Source organism: Plecotus auritus, assembly GCF_963455305.1.
Source record: "Plecotus auritus genome assembly, chromosome: 6".
Classification (NCBI taxonomy): domain Eukaryota; kingdom Metazoa; phylum Chordata; class Mammalia; order Chiroptera; family Vespertilionidae; genus Plecotus; species Plecotus auritus.
The window spans coordinates 79,239,807-79,259,530 of record NC_137773.1 but is presented as its reverse complement, the minus strand read 5'-3'; the positions used below and the strand labels follow the sequence as shown (position 1 = coordinate 79,259,530).

The window sequence follows — 19,724 nt, the reverse complement described above, 5'->3', positions numbered from 1 at the left end:
TGAATTTTAATGGTAATAGTTTCTTTTAAACAACCAAGTTTTTTTCAAAACCTCTCCAAAAATAATGTCAGTGCTCAGATTATGTCTGAAAGTGTTTGCTGGTGAGTGGAAATCTTTCCTGACCCCTTATTGCTGCCACAAAAGAAGAACCTAATCTTGGAAAAGTCTTGCCAGCCTGGATGTCAATTACCCCACAACTGTGACTTCTCACCTGGGCCACTGTCTGTGTTATATTTTCTGTCACTTGGTGACTTCAGGTATCCGAAGCCTGGCTCAGAGTCATACAATGAGCCCAAGCCTCACCTCCCATTAAATCCTGGTTGGATCTTTGCTGGATCCTGTCACTTACTGGCTATGAGACATTGTGTGAAAAAGCTTGTAGAGAGGCCTTAGTTTCCTTATATGTAAAATGGGAGCACATCTCTCTTGTAAAGTTGTGAGCAATATCTGTATGGCCATATTTATAGCAGCATTACTCACCATAGCCAAAAGGTGGAAGCAACCCAGTATCCTTGGAGAGATGGATGGATAAACTAACTATTGTGTATACATGCAATGGAATATTATTTAGCCTTAAAAATAAAGGAAATTCTGACACATGTTTCAACATGGATAAATCTTGAGGACATTATGCTAAGTGAAATAAGCCAGTCACACACAAAAATACTATATGATTCCAATTATATCAATTACCAAGGGTAGTTACATTAAAGAGACAGAAGTAGAATGATGATTGCCTGGGGCTGAGAGGAGGAAGGAAATAGGGAGTACGTTCTGGAGATGGATGGTGGTGATGGAAGCACAAGTGATTGCACTTAGTAGTACACTTAAATATGGTTAAATGGTAAATTTTATGTTATACTAGAGGCCGGTACACAAACTTCATGCACGGGGGAGAGGGGGTGTCCCTCTGCCCAGCCTGCACCCTCTCCAATCTGGGATCCCTCTCACAATCCAGGACTGCTGGCTCCCAACCACTTGCCTGCCTGTCTGCCTGATTGCCCCTAACTGCTTCTGCCTGCCAGCCTGATCACCCCCTAACTACTCCCTTGCCAGCCTGATTGATGCCTAACTGCTCCCGTGATGGCCTGGTCACCCCTAACTGCCCTCCCCTGCTGGCCCCGTCACCCTGAACTGCCCTGCCTTCCCAGCCTGGTTGCCCCTAACTGCCCTCCCCTGATGGCCCGGTCACCCCTAACTGCCCTCCCTTGCCAGCCTGGTCACCCTTAACTGTCCTCCCCTGCAGGCCTGGTTGCCCCCAACTGCCCTCCCCTGCTGGCCCGGTAACCCCTAACTTCCCTCCCTTGCCAGCCTGGTCACCCCTAACTGCCCTCCCCTGCTGGCCTGGTCACCCCTAACTGTCCTCCCCTGCAGGCCTGATCACCCCCAACTGCCCTCCCCTGCTGGCCTGGTCCTCCCCAACTGTCCTCCCCTGCAGGCCTGGTTCCCCCTAACTGCCCTCCCCTGCTGACCTGGTTTCCCCCAACTGCCCTCTCCTGCTGGCCTGGGTCCCCCCCCAACTGTCCTCCCCTGCAGGCCTGGTCACCCCTAACTGCCCTCCCCTGCTGGTCATCTTGTGGCGGCCATCTTGTGTCCACATGGGGGTGGCCATCTTGTGTGTTGGAGTGATGGTCAATTTGCATATTAGGCTTTTATTATATAAGATGTATTTTCCACAATAGAAAAATTTGTTGTAAGCATGAAAGAATATCAAGTAGGGAAAGTGCCTGCCATTTTATCAGCATTCAGTAAGAAGTAACAGCTTTTACTAGGGTTGGGACATTGTATTCTAATGGTTACATGATATTTCATCCTGTGGCTCTACCATAATTTGCTTCTTTTTGTTTGTTTGTTTGACTTATGGGTTACTTATAATACTCCACCATTGTAATGATGATGGAGTGAATTTTCTGTGTGTGCATGTCTCTTTTCCATTGTTTGGAGTTATAGCTTTGAGATCTATTTCCTGGATCACATAGGGTGAATTAATCTTAATCTGTGTGGCTTTTTCTGCATATGCCAATGGAGTTTCACAAGGGTGTAGTCACGGCACCAGCCAAGGGAGGTTGCCGGTTCTAGAGCTCCTCATCAGCACTAAGGGCACTTTTAAGCAGTTTTACAAAATGTAATAAGTAAGAGATGGTATCTTAATGTTGCAATATGCATTTATTTCCTTTTACACTAAAAATGGTGAGCATGATTTAGTCTTGATTTACGTTTATATCTTTCTATGTATGACTACATCTTTTGCCTATTTCTAGTGTGATTTCTATGCCTTTCTTAGGAAATATATTTGTCATGTTGGTAACATATTGTTGCCATTTTTAATATTCTTAGGGCTTTACTTCTTATGTAGTTAAATCATTTCTTTAAACATTTCAAAATACAAAATAGTAATATTTTAAAGTAGATAAAAAATGGTTTTACAATAACATGATTATTATACTTAATGTATCGTCTTCCTATAATTTCCTCATTTTTCTTTTCATATATGTTAGCATAAAATCTGTCTAGATGCTTAACTGACATGACTATAGTATTTGAATTAAAATATGTAGACTGACCAATTAATAAAATATTAATAACTCAATATAAAAAAGGCATTACAAAAATTAGAAAAATAAAAAATTAAAATAATTAATAAACATGACTTTTAACTCACTAATAATTAAATTTATTAAAAATAAAATGATAGAATACTACATTCTAGCTATAAATTGATAATGATCATAAAGATTGTAATAGTGACTGAGACTGGCCCTCAAATACGCTGCCAGTGGCAGCTTGACATTAGATATCAAGAAACTTAAAAATGTTTATATACATCGATTTAGAAATTCCACAAATATATGGCTTGAGACAGCCTCAAAATGTGAAAAGATATGTATATTCATAGATAAAAACAGGATTCAGTCTAAATTCCCAATGACAGGGAATGATTGAATAAGTAATAATAGTACAACCCTCTTTGGAGTGTTATATAGTCACTATAAATGGTATTTTTTAAAAATTGCACGCACGTATATCTGGTACATATCCAGAAAGAGATGAGTAAAAAATATTGATAGTACTTATAAGGGAGGAGTATAGATGATTTTCATTTTCTTTTTTATACTTCTCCACATTTTCTAAGCTTCATACTGTTTGCAAACTATTGTCTCTATAATCAAACAAATTTAAATATGAAAGAAGATAAAATATAATGAATAGATTTTTTCCCTTTTCTGGATTCATGTTCACTTTGCTCTCTTTGCTTTGATGTATTAGACAGAATCCTGGAAAAAGTCAGAAGGTATTTTTTTCAGGATATGGTCCAGAAATTCGCTAGATATTTGACTTAGTGCAAATCTAACTTATACATCTCTCATGTTTGTATTTGTAGAATGGGGAGCTTTACCTTCCCTGCTTACACCGTAAGATGGTCGTGAGAATAAAGGTGGGACTACCAACAAATATGAAAACAGGGTTACAAATTGAGGTGTAAGTTCAAGGGATTCCTGGAACCAGTGAGGTTTGATAATGAGTTAGGACTCACTGAGAGCTGTTATTCTCAGTTACAGATTATTTCGGGCAAATCAACCAAAGTAAGAGATGCATAGAGCAGAAACCTGAAGGTTCCAGTGCAAAGCCTCTGTGTCCTGTCACATGCAGTCAGGGTGTTACTCGCCCATGTGTTGCTTCCTAGCATCCATGTATGACCATATGCAGAGTATGGCCAACCAAGAAACTGGTGAAAGCTTTGGTGTCCAGAGTTTTTATTGGGGCTTCATTACATAGGCATGATTGATTGTCCGTAGAATGGAACTCAGTCTGTGTTATCCCCACCCTCAGTCATATGGTTGGTCTTTAGCCCTCACCTTAACATTGTTGGGTATAGCCAACCTTATCCTAAGATTTGAGGAGCTGCTCAATCTTAAGATTCCCAGTCTCCATCTTAAGACTGTTGGTGTGGGAGCTCCACCCTAAAGAAGAACACTTCTACTAGAGAAATAGATTACCATGACCTAGAGGCCTATGCAAAGGTCAGATAGCTCTTTAGGCGAGGCTAAATGTCTTGCTACACATGAAAGGATTGAAGAGAGATGGACAACAAAGTTAAATATGGAGATGGTGTTTAAATGGACAGTTCTATTATTTACTACTAGAGGCCTGGTGCATGAATTCATGCACCAGTGGGGGCCCTTGGCCTGGCCTGTGGGATCGGGCCAAAACCAGCTCTCTGACATCCTCCAAGGGTCCTGGATTGGGAGAGGGCACAGGCCAGGCCAAGGGATGCCATGCCAAGGGACCCCACCGGTGCATGATCAGGGCCAGGAAGGGACCACGGGAGGCTCCAGGGTGTGTCCAGCCTGTCTCGCTCAGTCCCAATTGGCTGGACCCCAGCAGCAAGCTAACCTACCAATCGGAGCATCTGCCCCCTGGTGGTCAGTGCATGTCATAGTGAGTGGTTGAGTGGCCTTAGCATATCATTAGCATATTATACTTTTATTGGTTGAACGACCAACCGGACGACTGGACACTTAGCATATTAGGCTTTTATTATATAGGATGTCCTAACACTGTAAAATAAGGAAGGGTATGAATTACGTAGGTGTAAGTGATACTGCAAATATCCTTTTCACGGATCCACAGAATCTTGGAGACTACCTTTGAGAATGGGCGCAGGTGCTGGAGACAGACATTTGCTACAGTAGTTGTTTACCACATAGACAAAGTGGGCTGAGAAAGCACTTCCTGCCCCACTGGGTATCTGAACCTGACCTTGCCTCAGTGTTAACAGCTCAGCAAATTGTTCCTCTGTTAATGAATTTATCTAACATGAACAAGTTATAGGTCTGCATTTTACAAGTTTCTCTATTGGCACCATCTCTCTCTGAATTGCAGCTTAGCTTACTGCATACAGCAAGACATGATGATAAAAATAAATCAACTAATTCCCCTTTGCAGGGTTTCAAATCTCAAGCACTATGTCAGAGGGGATCCATAAGGTTTCATAAGGGTGAAATTGGAAAAATAAAAACTCGAGCTTGTTTTCTTGTGAAATTTAAAATAAGATAGAGCACAGTGGAGAATTCAGCATCGTCAGGAAGGTTGCTAAATGACAACTGTATGCTTTTAGGGGAAAATAACCAGTGACAGAGACTTAGAACAAAACCTCAGCGAAAGCACAATTATGCTCCCACCCTTCCTTCAGAGGGAAGGATGTTAGCCTTGGTCTAGTGGGTTGTTGTTTTTTAATAAATAACTTGTAATAAATTGATGCTGTCAGTGAATTTTGGTTGTACATTCTGTTTCTTTCAAGGAAAAACTGGGCATGCCGAAGTAGTCCGGGTGGTGTACCAGCCAGAGCGCATCAGCTTTGAGGAGCTGCTCAAGGTCTTCTGGGAGAATCATGACCCGACCCAAGGTAGATGAGTGAGCCAGTATTTAATTATCTTACTAATTACAGCTGGGATAATTAGTGTTTGAGCTGCATGGAAGAGATGAACCTTGAAATCACACAGGAGCTCAAGAATATGATTGCAGACATTTATTGACGGAGAAGAGGAGGGGCTGGGGAGAAAAAGGGTGAGAGAATAAAGGCGCAGCCACAGTCGGTGCCCCTCCCCCCTTTACAGCTGTCAGGGGTGGGAAAATTCCCACAGAGAAAGACGCCAGACAATAGAGGTTCGTTCACCTTTATTATTGCATTATTCCTCATTAATGCAGTCTTTTGTCTACAAAATTGAAGTGTCTTTTAGCAGCTCCAAAGTTTTCTGATTTATGGTTCCTTTATTTTCCTGAATGTAGCCTTTCTCATCTTTTGACGTTATTGGCTATGTGTTTTTTAATGTCTGTGGGTGATAAAAAAAAAAGAAAAAAGAACATAAAGGTAAAATGCAGTATTTAGTAGCTCCACAATGCTTTCATTATTTAAATATTTCATTTGTCTGCTGTGAAATTTGTTATATGGAGATATTAATATATTTGTGTTATAAACAATGGTGGCCAGAAATTTTATTTGAATGTACATGCAAGCAAAAATCCCATGTTGGCAAATATTATTGTAATATTCAATAATGGAGCCATTTTCAGATCTCATCCTAACAGCCTTATGATCACTGCTTTGCCAATGGGATGATCTGATACTATGAGGCTTATGAGCTGAAAAGTCCTATATGATTTTCACAAACTCTGTTCATTTAGCAATTAGTGTATTTATCAAAAATGCTTCCCTTTAGTGCCAGGTTTTTGTGTAACGTGTATGCTGTGTTGGCAGTTTCCTGGTGAACGTATGTCTTTTTCCACATGCTCATTGTGCTTTGTGCGGGAACCTTAATGTGGTTCAACAGCAGAGGCTGGTGGGATCTGGTTCTGAGAACCTCCCAATGTCAGTGTGATTTGCCAAAGGGTGAAGGTCAGAGCTAAGACAAGAGCAACAAATTGATAAATGAACCAGGGTAAGGCAAGCCCAGGATCCAGGCAAACCCACCAGGGTGGGTGAAGGCCTAGGAAGGAGGCCAAGAACCAGTTTTCCATTTTAGTAAAGTAGGGTTAGGCATGGGGGGATGAGTTCCTGGTGGGAGAGCAATGATGTAGGTGACAGGGGCAGTGGAGGATTGGTAGGGCAAGAATACTATAATCAGAAGGTTCAGGTCTCACCCCAATGTGGACTACCAGCCTCCCTTCACATCAAGTGAGACAGGCTTGGCTCAGTGGAAGCTGTGCCTGATGAGCTCTTAAAGGTGATTGCTAGGAGCAGCCATTCAGCCATTTGCCTCTCAAAGCCGAGGGTCAGGGCAGGATGCTGAGAACTCCAAAATTCTCAATGGAGACACATACAAGGAGCCCAGTAAGCCTGAAGTCATGTAGGAAACAGGCTCCTACAGATCTCTGAGGTTGGGTATGCACCCTTTGGCCAGGCCAACCATAATGCCATTATCTGAAAGAATCACCTTATGCTTAGCCCTGGTAAAATTTTGAAAAGGGTGAAGTCTGTTATCCACTTTTCTCTCCTTATTTCTCTTAACTTCTTACCAATTTTATTGTATTTTTACCAGTATACCTCAGATAATTAGGTCACTAGTACTGGCCCCTGAATCTCATGGGGGAATTCTAATTTAGAAAAGAATCTTAAAAGAACCTCTTGGTCTTCCATCCCACATATTAAATTTATCTCAACTGTGCCTTAGCCCTTTTTGAAATCATTTGTTTACTATCAAATTTGTTAGGGATGCAATAACAGAGTACCTAAGACTGGGTGGCTTAACCAACAGAAACTTTTCTCACAGTTCTGAAGATTGGAAGTCAGAGATGAAGGTGTTGGCAGGGTTGGTTTTACCCTGCTTGTCTTGTCTCTTTATCTTCACACTGTCTTCTCTGTGTGCATCTGTATTCTAATCCTCTTACTATAACAGCATCACTCAGATTTAATTAGGGCCCACCCAAATGACCCCATTTAATCTTTTTTTTAATGTTTATTATTATTATTATTATTATTATTATTATTATTATTATTATTGATTCCAGAGAGGAAGGGAGAGGGGGAGAGAGAGAAACACCAATGATGAGAGAGAATCATTGATTGGCTGCCTCCTGCATGCCCCACACTGGGGATTGAGCCCAGAACTTGGGCATGTGCCCTGACTGGGAATCAAACCATGACCTCCTGGTTCTTAGGTTGACACTCAACCACTGAGCCACTCAGCTGGGCTGGCCTCATTTAGTCTTAATCTTTAATGACTATCTCCCAATATGGTTATGTTTTGAGGTACTGGAGGTTAGGGTTTAAAATTATGATTTGTGTGTACTAGGGAAATTCAATATAGTTTATAACACTAATAGTATACCATATTGGTTGTTGTACTATTCTTCTTGGGGTATTTTTATTCTAACTTGGTTGCATAGACTGGAAACGACTTTAGAGGTCATCTTGTTAAACTTCAGCTTTAGTTCTATAAGCCAAAAGATGGAATTGGGGTTTAAGGACCATGGGATTTGATTGTTGAGTGACATTTTTACACTGATATTTGGACAAATTGCACACCTAGGAGGAGAGTTTATCTGCCCTTTCATACATTTGATCCTGCTTAGAATAGTGCTTGATGCAATATACATAGTCACTCATAGTAAATCACAAGATATCTGATCTTCCCACATTATTATTAGAATTACCTTTTTGGATAGTTCAGTGTGATGGGCCATGGTAACAATCATTCTCTGCCTTGCAAGGTTTCCCATGAACCTTCTGGAAAAAAAGGCCAAATGAGTGATCACATGATTCAGGTCTGGCCAATCACAGTATTTTTCCTGTTGTCAACAATGTTTGATCCAAAGAACAGTCATGTGACCCAAGCAGGACCAATTGGAGTCCTTCCCTAGGACTCTTGATGAGAGAAACTGGTGTTCTCACTTTATTGGGGTGCCAAGGTGATGGTGCACTGAGCATGGAAAGAGTCTGTTCACAGGATAAGCAAGGGAGGAAGATGAGCAGAGACACTGAGAAGTGAGAGTTGGGAAGAGAGAACCTTCAGGAGACTTGGGGCCCTGAGACTTCATGCTCCTACAGTTCTTTCTTCAATTCTGAGAGTTCTCCTTGTAGCATTCCAAGAAGTGAGGGTTAATACATATCCTCCTCTTTCCTCTTTTTTACTAAAGCTAGTTTGTTGGGTTTCTACTACTTGCAATAACAAAAAATCATGAATAATCCCCCTATTCAGTTTAATCATTGTGCTCATTATATTCAGTAACTATTAGCTAACCATGTTCATTTGGCTCTATAAATCAGAGGTCTAAAGCCATTTTGTTAATAATTTTACCATTGACTCAGACATTGACTGGAGGACACAAAGAATTGTTTCTTCAAGACTGGTTAGTGGTTTGATTAAAAGGTTCCCTGGTAATTCAGAATTCAGAATTGGGTTTAAGATTTGGGATCTATGACCTAAGACCATATCATATCCATATCCTCCCTCAATATTTCTGAATTACTATGAAAGATATTAACAACATGTATCTTGTTTCTACTCTGTTAGCTAGGTACTGTGCTAGGTGGTGCTAAATCACTAAGTGGTATGGAATAAGTAGAAGTATGGTTAATGCATAGGGAAAATGTATTCCTAAAGGAAGAACATTGTTTAATCTCAATGTACTGGAATCAAATGAGCATTCAGATAAATGTCTATAAGACCATAGACCAAAATATTAACCTGAAATAATTAAAACAAACGTATGTTAAAACAGGAACATTAAAAGCAAAGAAACATAAGTTTAGAATAATCTTGGTATCAATGGATTAACAATTTCCAGGGAGCCCTGATGTCCTAAAACATATCTTCACCTGTAATTTTTCTGAGGTAAGAATTTGAAGCTCACTTCCTGAATGATGGGCATATATATGGGAATGTAGCAAGATAGCTGGACTGCACATGAACTTAACACTCTGACCACATCCTCTCAGTTCTCTACTTGACGTCCCATGGTGACTCTTGTCATGTTTCCTAGTGAAAAGTGGCATAGAAAAGAAAAGCAGATGAGGTAAATAGAGACATTTAAGACTGAGTGCTCTGACTCAGAAAATGGATATTTCAGAGGCAACAAGTGGCATGTTGGATTTGGTGGAGACTCTGTTCTGTGAAGCAATAGGTTCTTTTCCAGAAACAAGAGTGACTCCTAAAACTGCCTAAGGAATGTTCTTGCCTTTGCCAGAATTGCTTGTTACCAGAAAGATAAAACTTGAGTAAAAGTGGAGAAGGCATCGACCTTTGATGTGAAGCTGTACCCAGGAAACACACAATTCTCCACAGAACTATGACTCAAGAGAAATGTGTTTTAATTAGCATGTTGAAAGACTTTAGTACCTTGTTTATAAAATCATTAGGGATTTGAAGGGGCCACTTAAATGTTTTAGTTATAATTTACTTCATTTTGTGGGAAAAGCAGTCTTCCTGAATATTTGCAGATGTGGGATTCTTGCTAATGTCAAGTGTCTACTGTAGAAGAAAAAGCAGGAATTTGAGCTTAATTAAAGTCAGCTTTATTAACTCGGGTATTCATGGCATAGATTAGACAGAGAATACCCTGCATGTTCTTCACTGCTTCCAAATACTAAAGGTGGCTCTCACAGTCTCCATCCTGATGGAAAGAAGGAAGTCCCCATGTCTCCCCTTTTGAAGGGAGCAAAGCCCATAAGAGAACTATTAGAAAGTGTAGGCTTCTAAAGATATAGGTGGGGGCAGACACCTGTAATTCCATAGCCATTATGCAGTGAGTCCTGAGAGAGTACCACTCAATGGATTAGTGTTGTGTGGAGTAGCAGACCTAATGGCATCATTATACATTTGGCCAGTAAATAGGGTAGACTTTTCTCTTAATTTACCAATTACCACAAAACCTGTACTTTTGCCGGAGCTTTCAGATTGCACTGTTTAAGCTACTATGTCCTAGTCTTTCTGTTTTATTAATTAGAGAAATAAAGTACCTCCAGGCTTCTAAGGGTAGACTGGGCATGCCCATTCTTGACCATACGGTCCCCAAGCTCCTCTGATCCCCAGGCAACGTGGCAGAACCTGCGATTTATATTTGGGTTCTGGCCCCAGCTGGATCTCTTCCTAATCTTGCAACGTTGGCCAAAACAATTATTCATTCTGAACCTCTGTTTTCAGAAAAAGGGATACTAATGTTTATATAGCTTACTTCATAGGCCATCATTAGAATTAAAATAATCTGAAAGTAACTTGAAAATGGTTAAGTACCATGCAAATGACAGGCATTGTTATGTTCTCAATACAACACAATTTCTATTTATTTTTATATCCACATTGCTAAATGTTTTCATGGAGCTCCCTGTGATATAGTTGGGCCCTTAGTACATTTTTTAAAGCAAATATATTAAAATGCGACTATGAATTTAATCACACTTTAAACTGAATGCCTATTTTATTAACCAACACAATGTCCCCCTACCTCTGGAAAATGGAAATTCTTACACACATAATATGTCCTACAGCCTCTACTATACCTGCTGTGCAGGTGGATTTTGTACCTCTTGCAGTAGCTCCAGGCCTTTCTGGTGAACTGTGGCTACAGGTGGGGGCTGCTCCAGAGCACTCCTGAAGGAGCAATGGCCTCCCTGCAGAGACCTTCTGGTTGAAACTAGGTGTTGAACCCATATCAGTTTCCCTACTTCTGTAGTATTGGAATTTTAGCTGGATATGCTTCTACCCATAACAACTAAATATCCTGGAAGCCTTATGGCTAAGTATGTGTCAAATTCTAACTCCCCGGCCATGACTACAAGTGATGGTACACAACTTCTGGGTTGTGTGCACTGAGAGGAAGGGATGTTCTCTTCCTCCTCCTCCCTTCCCACAGGTTGCATGTGCTGGTAGTGGTGAACCGTATGGACTACTGGGATGGGGGCTTTACACTTGTAATTGAGGTATTACAAGATAGAAGGCTCCAGAGTTACCATTCCAGGCTGGACTCTATACAAGAACTGTCTTCTTTAAGCTACTGTTATTTTGGTTTATTTTAGGCCTTTTTATTTTCTACAACAGATGAAACTATATCCATACTAAAATAGCCTTCAACTCTAAGCTGATGAACTCCCAGTCACTCCTCTGAAGATCTTAATTAAAATGTTCCCCAATTAAATGTCTTTAATGAAATCTGTTAAACAGTTAAGAGTACGGACTCTGGGGTTAGAGGAGATATGGCTTTAATTGGGTATGCCACATGCTAGCTGTGTGGCCTGGGAAAGTTACACAGCCTTGCCAAGTCTTGTTTCTCTCTACCACCACTTGGCCACTGCATCCTAGTTGTATTGTTTCTCATCTGGCTGCTACAAGTAGCTTCATAACTGACCCATCTTTTCCTTTCCCAACTCTTTCTCCATAATGACCTGTTAAACACGCAAAACAAAGTATGTCCCTCTCCTGCTTAAAGCACAGGGCTGATTGTCTATTTTCTTTGGGACAATAATACAGACTCTTTACCCTGGTCAGCATGGCCAGGGATTAGCTGCTTGGTGCCCACTTCTCCAATGTTTTTACCCCTCCCCAGCCCTTACACAGCATTTCTGTTACTGTGGCCTTCGTACACAAGCACTTGCTTGCCTTGGAGCCTGCACCTACTGTTCAATCTGCCCACAGCTCTTGGCCTGACTGGCTCCTTCCGTTTCTTCAGCTCAAAATGTTCTGTCCTCAGAGAGGTCTTCCCCGATCTACCCAAACGAAAGTATTTTTCCTCAGTCCCACTCCCAGGTTTCTCTATCACAGCACTCTCCTTCCTGTCTAACATATAATACAGGTACAATGATTTGTCTGCTTACTTGTTTATTAACTATCTCCTCTTCTAGAAAGTAAGCTTCATATTAAATACTAGAGGCCCGTTGCACAATATTCATGCAAGAATAGGCCTTCCTTCCCCTGGCTTCATTGCCAGCCTCCCAGGAGCCAGCAAGTCCCCGCTCCCCGGCTGCCCACCTGGGAGCCAGCAAGTCCTCACTTCTGTCTGCAGCACCGCTCCTGTAGCTCCCTCCACAGCCCCCCTTCCCCTCATAGCAGGCATCACACCCCTCCAGGCTGCTCTGCGCCTGCATATGCAAATTAACCTCCATCTTTGTTGGGTTAATTTGCATACTCACTCTGATTGGCTGTGGGTGTAGCAGAGTGATGGTTAATTTGCATGTTTCTCTTTTATTAGGTAAGAAGATTTTCTCATTGAAAAATTCATGTGTGAGTCTCACTTTCCCCATCAGTAAAACAGTTCCTGTCCCATGAGTGTGTGTCAGGATGTTTGAGGGAATGTAGTCTGCCCAGTGTCGGGCAGAACCCAGTGTCAGGCAGAGCCCAGTGTCGGGGGCAGAGTGTAGGACTGTACTCGTCCTGCCTGGGTGAGAGCCATGGCATCAGCTCCTGGTTATTTGCCCTGCTCCTTCTTGAACCCCAGTATTTCTCCACTTTTCCTCTATGATCTTCCCCCAGCAGATGTCCTCAATACCCTGATCATCCTCTACTTGGTTTATACCCTATATCCTCAGTCGACTCCTCAGTGCCTCTTTTCCTCTCATACCCCCATCCCCTCCCACAGCGAGCTCCCAGTGGTCCTCTGAAAGCTTAGTCAGGCCTGCCCAGTGGGCCACACTATCTGTGGTGTTAGGTCTCATGGGGCCCCAAGACCATACACCCAGCCTGGTGGTAGCCCTCAGATCCATGAGTAGGGAATTAATGTGGCTCCTCAGCCCTTGGTTGGAACTAGAGACCACCAAGGTCTCTCTTCCACTCAGTGCCCTTTGATCCCACATCTCCCCTTCTCCTCTCCCCACTAAGCATCACTTTAGGTGGATTGTTCTCATGAGAGGACCCCAGAGAATCAGGGGTGGGTTCGTCCACTCCATCTTGAGCAGGTTTGCTTCATAACCTCTTTCCAGGTGCACAGCAGAAAAGGGAGCTCGCCTCCCCCGCCCTGCTCTCTACTGGGAAACATTAATTGGAGAGAGAAAAATCCTATTTTCCTTGTTTCTCATCAAGTTGGCATCAATTAAGAGTGGTGTTCATATACTTGAACTCGCCAAATTAATATCTGAACTTTGTTGTGCTGACCCTTTTAAGTTAGTTTTTTAGATAAGTCACCAATTTTGAAGGAGTATCTTTTTTTTAGACCATGTACAAGGAATCCATCATCTGCAAATAATTAGACAGTAGAAATTATATTGTATTGCTAATGAGCAGATGTGCATACTTATAGTGGAGGAACAGCTGCACACATATAAAATGCAAAACGACCCAAACCCGGCATTATGAATTCTAAAAGAGACTCCATTCTTTTAAGAATTTCAGAAACAGAAAAAAAAATGAAACAAAGAATTTAAGCGACATTTTTCTTTATTAATTGTTCTCTGAGTTGCACTTTTCCCTGCATAACATTATCATACATGTACATAGTATCTTTGCTATTTGCAAATGTGCTATTTGCACTTTCAAATCCCTCTTTCATATAATACTATAGAGCTTATATTTAACATTTTTTCTTTGCATTTCTAGTACTGTAAGGGTTTAAGGGTTTGGTGCCTCCAAACTAATAAAAGACCCTTCCTGGGTGTTTTCTCTGGGCTGGGCATGGTGCTAAGTGCTTACATCCATGTGGTCCCATTTGATCCTTAAAATCACCTGTGAACAGATGGTCTTAGACCCATTTTACAGATGAACAAACAGGCCCAGAAAGGTGAAGTGATTTGCCATGAGCCAATTAGTACTGATGGGACAGAGCTGGGATTTGGATCTAAGGGCACAATTCCAAAACCCGTGTTCTTTCCATATGTGGTACATGATCCCACGTTGTTACACAATGCTATTAGCCAAAAGAGAAACAAACAAACCCATGGCTGGAAATAGTAGCACATTATCCATCAAAGAGTGTGTGTCCTTATAAGCTCCTCATAATTCTGTTAAGGATTTTCAAGACAAAGTTCAAATGGCTTTTGAAAACTTTCAGCCAGGAAGAATTCCACATATTTTAGGTAGGAATGGTTAGATTGTTTAAAATTTGAATAAGTTTCTAAAATGATATAAAATCAATAAAAAGAAATGAAGTCAGAAGAATTGTATTACTTCACACAAAATAGTTCTAAATTAGAGCAAAATCAGAGCTGATAGCACTGACAGGAGCTAGAACTTCCAGGTGCCAGAAATGGTCAGGTTATTCAGGTCAACTTTCTCCATCAAAACCAACTGAAAATGTTGGATAAGATATAAAAATATATTAAATGTGTCACATCAAAGAGCTTACAAAATGATTAGGAATTACCAGGTAAAATTTGCCAGACTAAAAAACCATTGTTCTAGGGAATTTGCCAATCCCAGAAAAGTTGAATTTGGGGGGACTTATTAAGGGTATAGAGGGTGTGACCAACACAATTAAAGCACTTGACCTCTGTATATCTATTAAACACTGTACCCTATACCTTCATCTTTTTAAAAAATCCTTACCTGAGGATATGTCCCTATTGATTTGGGGGGTGGGGGTAGAGAGAAACATCTATTGGCTGCCTCCCATATGTACCCTGAAAAGGGATCAAACCTGAAACCCTCCTGGTGCACAGGATGCACTCTCATCAACGGAGCCATCCGGCCAGGCAATCCTATACCTTCTTAATCACACATGGAACAAAATGTCTCAGTACATTGCAAAGGGACTAAAATAATAGAGATTATGTTTCTCTTGCCAGAATGCAATTATGCTAATATTGCATATAGTGTCTTTGCTCTTTGCAAATGTGCTATTTGCACTTTCAAATCCCTCTCTCATATAATACTTTGGAGCTTATGTTTAACATTTTTCCTTTGCCTTTCTAGTGCTATAAGGGTTTAAGTGTCTGGTGCTACACACATCTCTAATTATGTATAATAGTGTAATTATGCTAGCAAAAAGATGTAGAAAATACTCCTGAAATTTTCTAAATATCTTACAGCTCAAACATAAGTCAATATGGAAATGAGAACATATTTTGAACTGACTGGAAATGAAAATATGATACATCAATACTTATAGGGCATAGCTAAATCAGTTCTTAGTGGGAAATATAGAGCCTTAAATCTATCCATAAAAAGAGGAAAAAGACAGAGCTGAACATCTATCTCAAGAACTTAAAAAATCAACAGCAACATAAACCAAACAATGAAGAAGAAAAATAATAAAGAGGAGAAGTAAATGAAATGGAAAGTAAATGCATAGTACAGAGAATCAATGAAGCTAAAAGTTGACACTGTATTTCAAAATGTAATAAAGTTGATAAAACCTTGGTACACTGATCAAGGAAAAAATGAGAAGGCACACATATCTAATATCAGGAATTTAAAAAATGGTATATCACTACAGATAGGCAACTTTGTATCAATAAACTTGAAAAATCTTACCTAATAATAGACAAACATGTAAATTGACCATACCTCTGCTACACCGCCAGCCAATCAGGAGTGATATGCAAATTAACCCAACAAAGATGGCGGTTAATTTGCATACACAGGCGCTGAGTGACAGGGGCGGGATGCTTGCATCGTTTCAGGCATTCTGCCCCATCCCCGGTCTCTCAGGGCCTCTGGGCAGCATGGGAAGGTAGGCCAGAGTGGAAAGAGGCGGCTGCCAGAAGGGAAAGAGGCAGCTCCTGAGCAGAAAGGGGCTGGGCCGGAGTGGAAAGGCGGTGCCGGCAGCCAGGGAAAGGAAAGCCCATTCTATCACGAATCTTCATGCATCAGGCTTCTAGTTAGATAAAATAAGTTCTTTAAAAATACGACTTTAATAATAAAACTACATAGGCCTATTACCAATAGAAATTGAATCAATATTTAAAAAGCTTTTCATAAAAAATGCCACTAAGTTCAGACAGCTTCATCAGTGAGTTCTACCAATATTTAAGAAAGAAATAAATGCAATCTTCCACAAACTCTTCCAGAGATTAAAGATGCAATTTATCTTATGATTTTCCTTTTTATGAGAGAAAGAGAAAGAAAGAGACATCAATATAAGAGAGAAACATTGATCAGTTGCTCTCCCAAACATGCCCTGACTGGATATGGAACCCAAAATCTGGGTATGTGCCTTGACTGGAAATCAAACCCTCCACCTTGTGGTGTATAGGACAATGCCAGCCAACTGAGCCACACCGGCCAGGGCTCATCTTATGATTCTTACATAATCTTGATACTAAAACCTGACAATGTAAAAAAGAAAATTATACTTCAATTTTACTCATGACATATATGCAGAAATTTTAAACAAAAGTATTAGCAAACTGAAGTTAGTATTATGTAGTAAGTATAATACATCATGACCAATTTAGGTTCTTCCAAGGAATGCAACTTGGTTTAGTTTAGCATTTTAATGTCAACCAATGTCATTTACCCCATTAGCAGATTAAAAGAAAGAATGTATGATTATTAAAATAGGTACAGAAAAAGTGTTTAAGTCAATTATGCATTAAAGAACAATTTAAAAATCTCTCTATATAAAAGGCTAATATACTAAGTGTCCCTCCGACCAGTCGCTATGATGTGCACTGACCACCAGGGGCAGACACTCAACGCAGGGGCTGTCGTGATGCTCACTGGCCATTTACAAAGAGATGCACCATGGGCCTGGTGTGGACAAAGCAACACTTGGATTCCCCCAGGTGGGACACAGGCCCTGCCACCACCCCATAGCGACACCCCACCAAATCTCAGCCAATGCTGCCAAGACCCCATGGCGCAAAATGCGACCCACAACCCAGCCCAGCCTGGAAATGGTCACTGTGGGCGCTGGGTAATGACGTCACATAGCAACACCCAGCTTACTCTCCCTAGTGACTAGCCTCCTTGCAGTTTCTGCAGCCCAGGAACATGACTTGCTTTATAGCCAGGTGCAAACATTTTGTACTTTAATCAGATGTCTGTGAAGTGTTTTCCTGTGCCTCATCTCATTTGATCCTCACAGAAGTCCTGGAGTAGGTAGATAGGAGACTTGGTAGAATCCTATTTTCTTTGCATTAGTCGGAAAACGGAGATTTGGAAAGTTTAGAAACTTGACTCGACTGAACAGAAGAAATGGTGGACCTTGAAAATGACTTCCGGTTTTCTCACCGTGCAGAATATAGTCAAACACTGCTGCAGTTGAACATTTTACCCTTTGTTCTCCCTGTGTGATCTACAATAATAATCTGCTTCATGTTATTTACTGCTGTGCTGCTGACAATTACCTGAAAGAGAAGTTGGGGTGCTTCACTGGGCTGGAAAAAGTTTAGCTACATCAGAAAGCTGGTCTAATTAAGCAAGTTTATTATCTATACTAATAATAGACAAATATGTAAATTGACCATACCTCCATGACACCCACAGCCAATCAGGAGTGAGTATGCAAATTAACCCAACAAAGATGGCGGGCCTGTGGGCAGCACGCATGCGTGCAGGCACCAAGCAGCTGGGGGTGGGGCACTCCAGGCCTATGCGTGCAGGCGCCAAGCGGCCGGAGTCCCAGGGACGCCACTGGAGTGTCTGGTCCTGTCAGCCCAGCCTAGGGCCCGCTGGAGTTCCAACTCCTTTTGGTTTCTGCAGCCCTTGGACCGGAAGTGGAAACCAAGAGTGCGGGGAGCACCAGGAATTCTGGGCATCGTAGTTCTGGTGGCAGCTCCTGGACCGGAAGCCCAGAGCACAGGGAGCACCAGGAATACTGGGAATTGTAGTTCTGGTGGCAGACATGTTGTGGGATCTCCTAGACATTAGAGCAAAGTGAGCCTGAAGCAAATTACTGTTGCGGGTGGGGGATGGAGGGAAAGCAAAGGTGAGAGACATAAGTAAAGTCAGAGTGTTGAGGAAAAATTAAAAGGAAGATATCCTGAAACTTCTAGAAAATCTCCACCAATGGAGCAAAGAAAAAAAAAAACCTCTATTATTCTGTGAGCATCAAACCAAACTGGGTTGGGGTCTCAGACAATTCGCTCATATGATTGCAAAGACAGACACAAACTCCCGGATTGGAGAGGGCTCCCCTGAGGGCTCCCAGATTGGAGAGGGTGCAGGTCTGGCTGAGGGACCCACCCCCATGCATGAATTTTGTGCACCGGGACCCTAGTGTATATGTGTGTGTGTGTGTGTGTGTGTGTGTATAAAAGTTTAAGTTAACCCGCGCATACGCAATATATAAAAAGCTCTCTCTAGTGCTAATCACACATGTGTGTTTTGATCTTTCATTGTCGATCACAAATTTGGTTGACACTTCTATTATAGAGAAAGGGTAAATAGTGATATTAAAATATTTCTTTTAATTAATTTCCTTTCAATGTGCACAAATCCATGCATGGGCCACTAGTATAAATATAAAAGATTACTTCCTTATCTCATAAACAGTATATAAAAAATTCTACAGCAATTATCCTACTTATCAGTGAAACATTGAGAAACTCTAATGATGCCATTACAACTTCTAATCAGCATTGTACTGTCGTTCTTGGCTCATGCAGTGAGTCAAGGAAAGAAAAATGATTGACAAATATGGCATATACCTGTTTACCTTTTCTCACCTCGGCAACATTTCCCATCCTTCCTTTTAGTGGCCACATGACTGAGTTCTGGTCAATGGGATGTGAGCATAAATGACACATGATACTGATAGGTCTAGCCCAGTGGTCGGCAAACTCATTAGTCAACAGAGTGGAAAACTGCGGCTTGCGAGCCGCAGTTTGCTGACCACTGGTCTGGCCCAAAGTACTTCCTGCATGATGTTTAAACTTCTCTCTTCATCTGTCTGCCAACTAAATGTGGATGCCAGGGCAAACCTTTGAAGTAACATCTTGAAGTTAGTTAAGCTTCCATCAGGCTAGGCGTTGGAAAAGTTCATGAAACAGAACCATTTCCAACTCCTCTTTACAAATTGGATTTTGCATGATCAAGAAATAAACTAGTAAAAAAAAAAAGAAATAAACTAGTAACTTAACCCAGTGGAATTTCAGGGTTTATTTATTTACCAGGAATTGGTACCTTGAAGTAGAGTGCTATCAAAAACTCTAGAAAACATGGCACTTACTTAATGGTTGGGAAGCTGGAAAAGGAATGTGTTTTTAATAAATAGTGATAAGATGATTTGGATTTTTACATGGGAAACATTCAATTAGATTTCTACATTGCACCATACATAAAATCCAATTCCAAGTACATTAAAGACCTAAATGTAAAAGCAAAACTTCAGAATTCCAAGTAGACAATATCATGACG

At 41.1% G+C, this 19,724-nt stretch overlaps 1 protein-coding gene across 3 annotated transcripts in view; it reads left to right on the top strand.

The window, feature by feature from the left end:
- The window catches only part of MSRA (methionine sulfoxide reductase A), a 411,741-nt gene that overhangs the window by 284,544 nt on the left and 107,473 nt on the right, over positions 1–19,724 (top strand). For all 3 annotated transcript variants that reach the window (XM_080676194.1, XM_080676195.1, XM_080676196.1), the window contains exon 4: positions 5,303–5,407. In XM_080676194.1, coding sequence (XP_080532320.1) covers positions 5,303–5,407 — 105 coding nt within the window. The remainder of the gene's footprint in view (positions 1–5,302; positions 5,408–19,724) is intronic.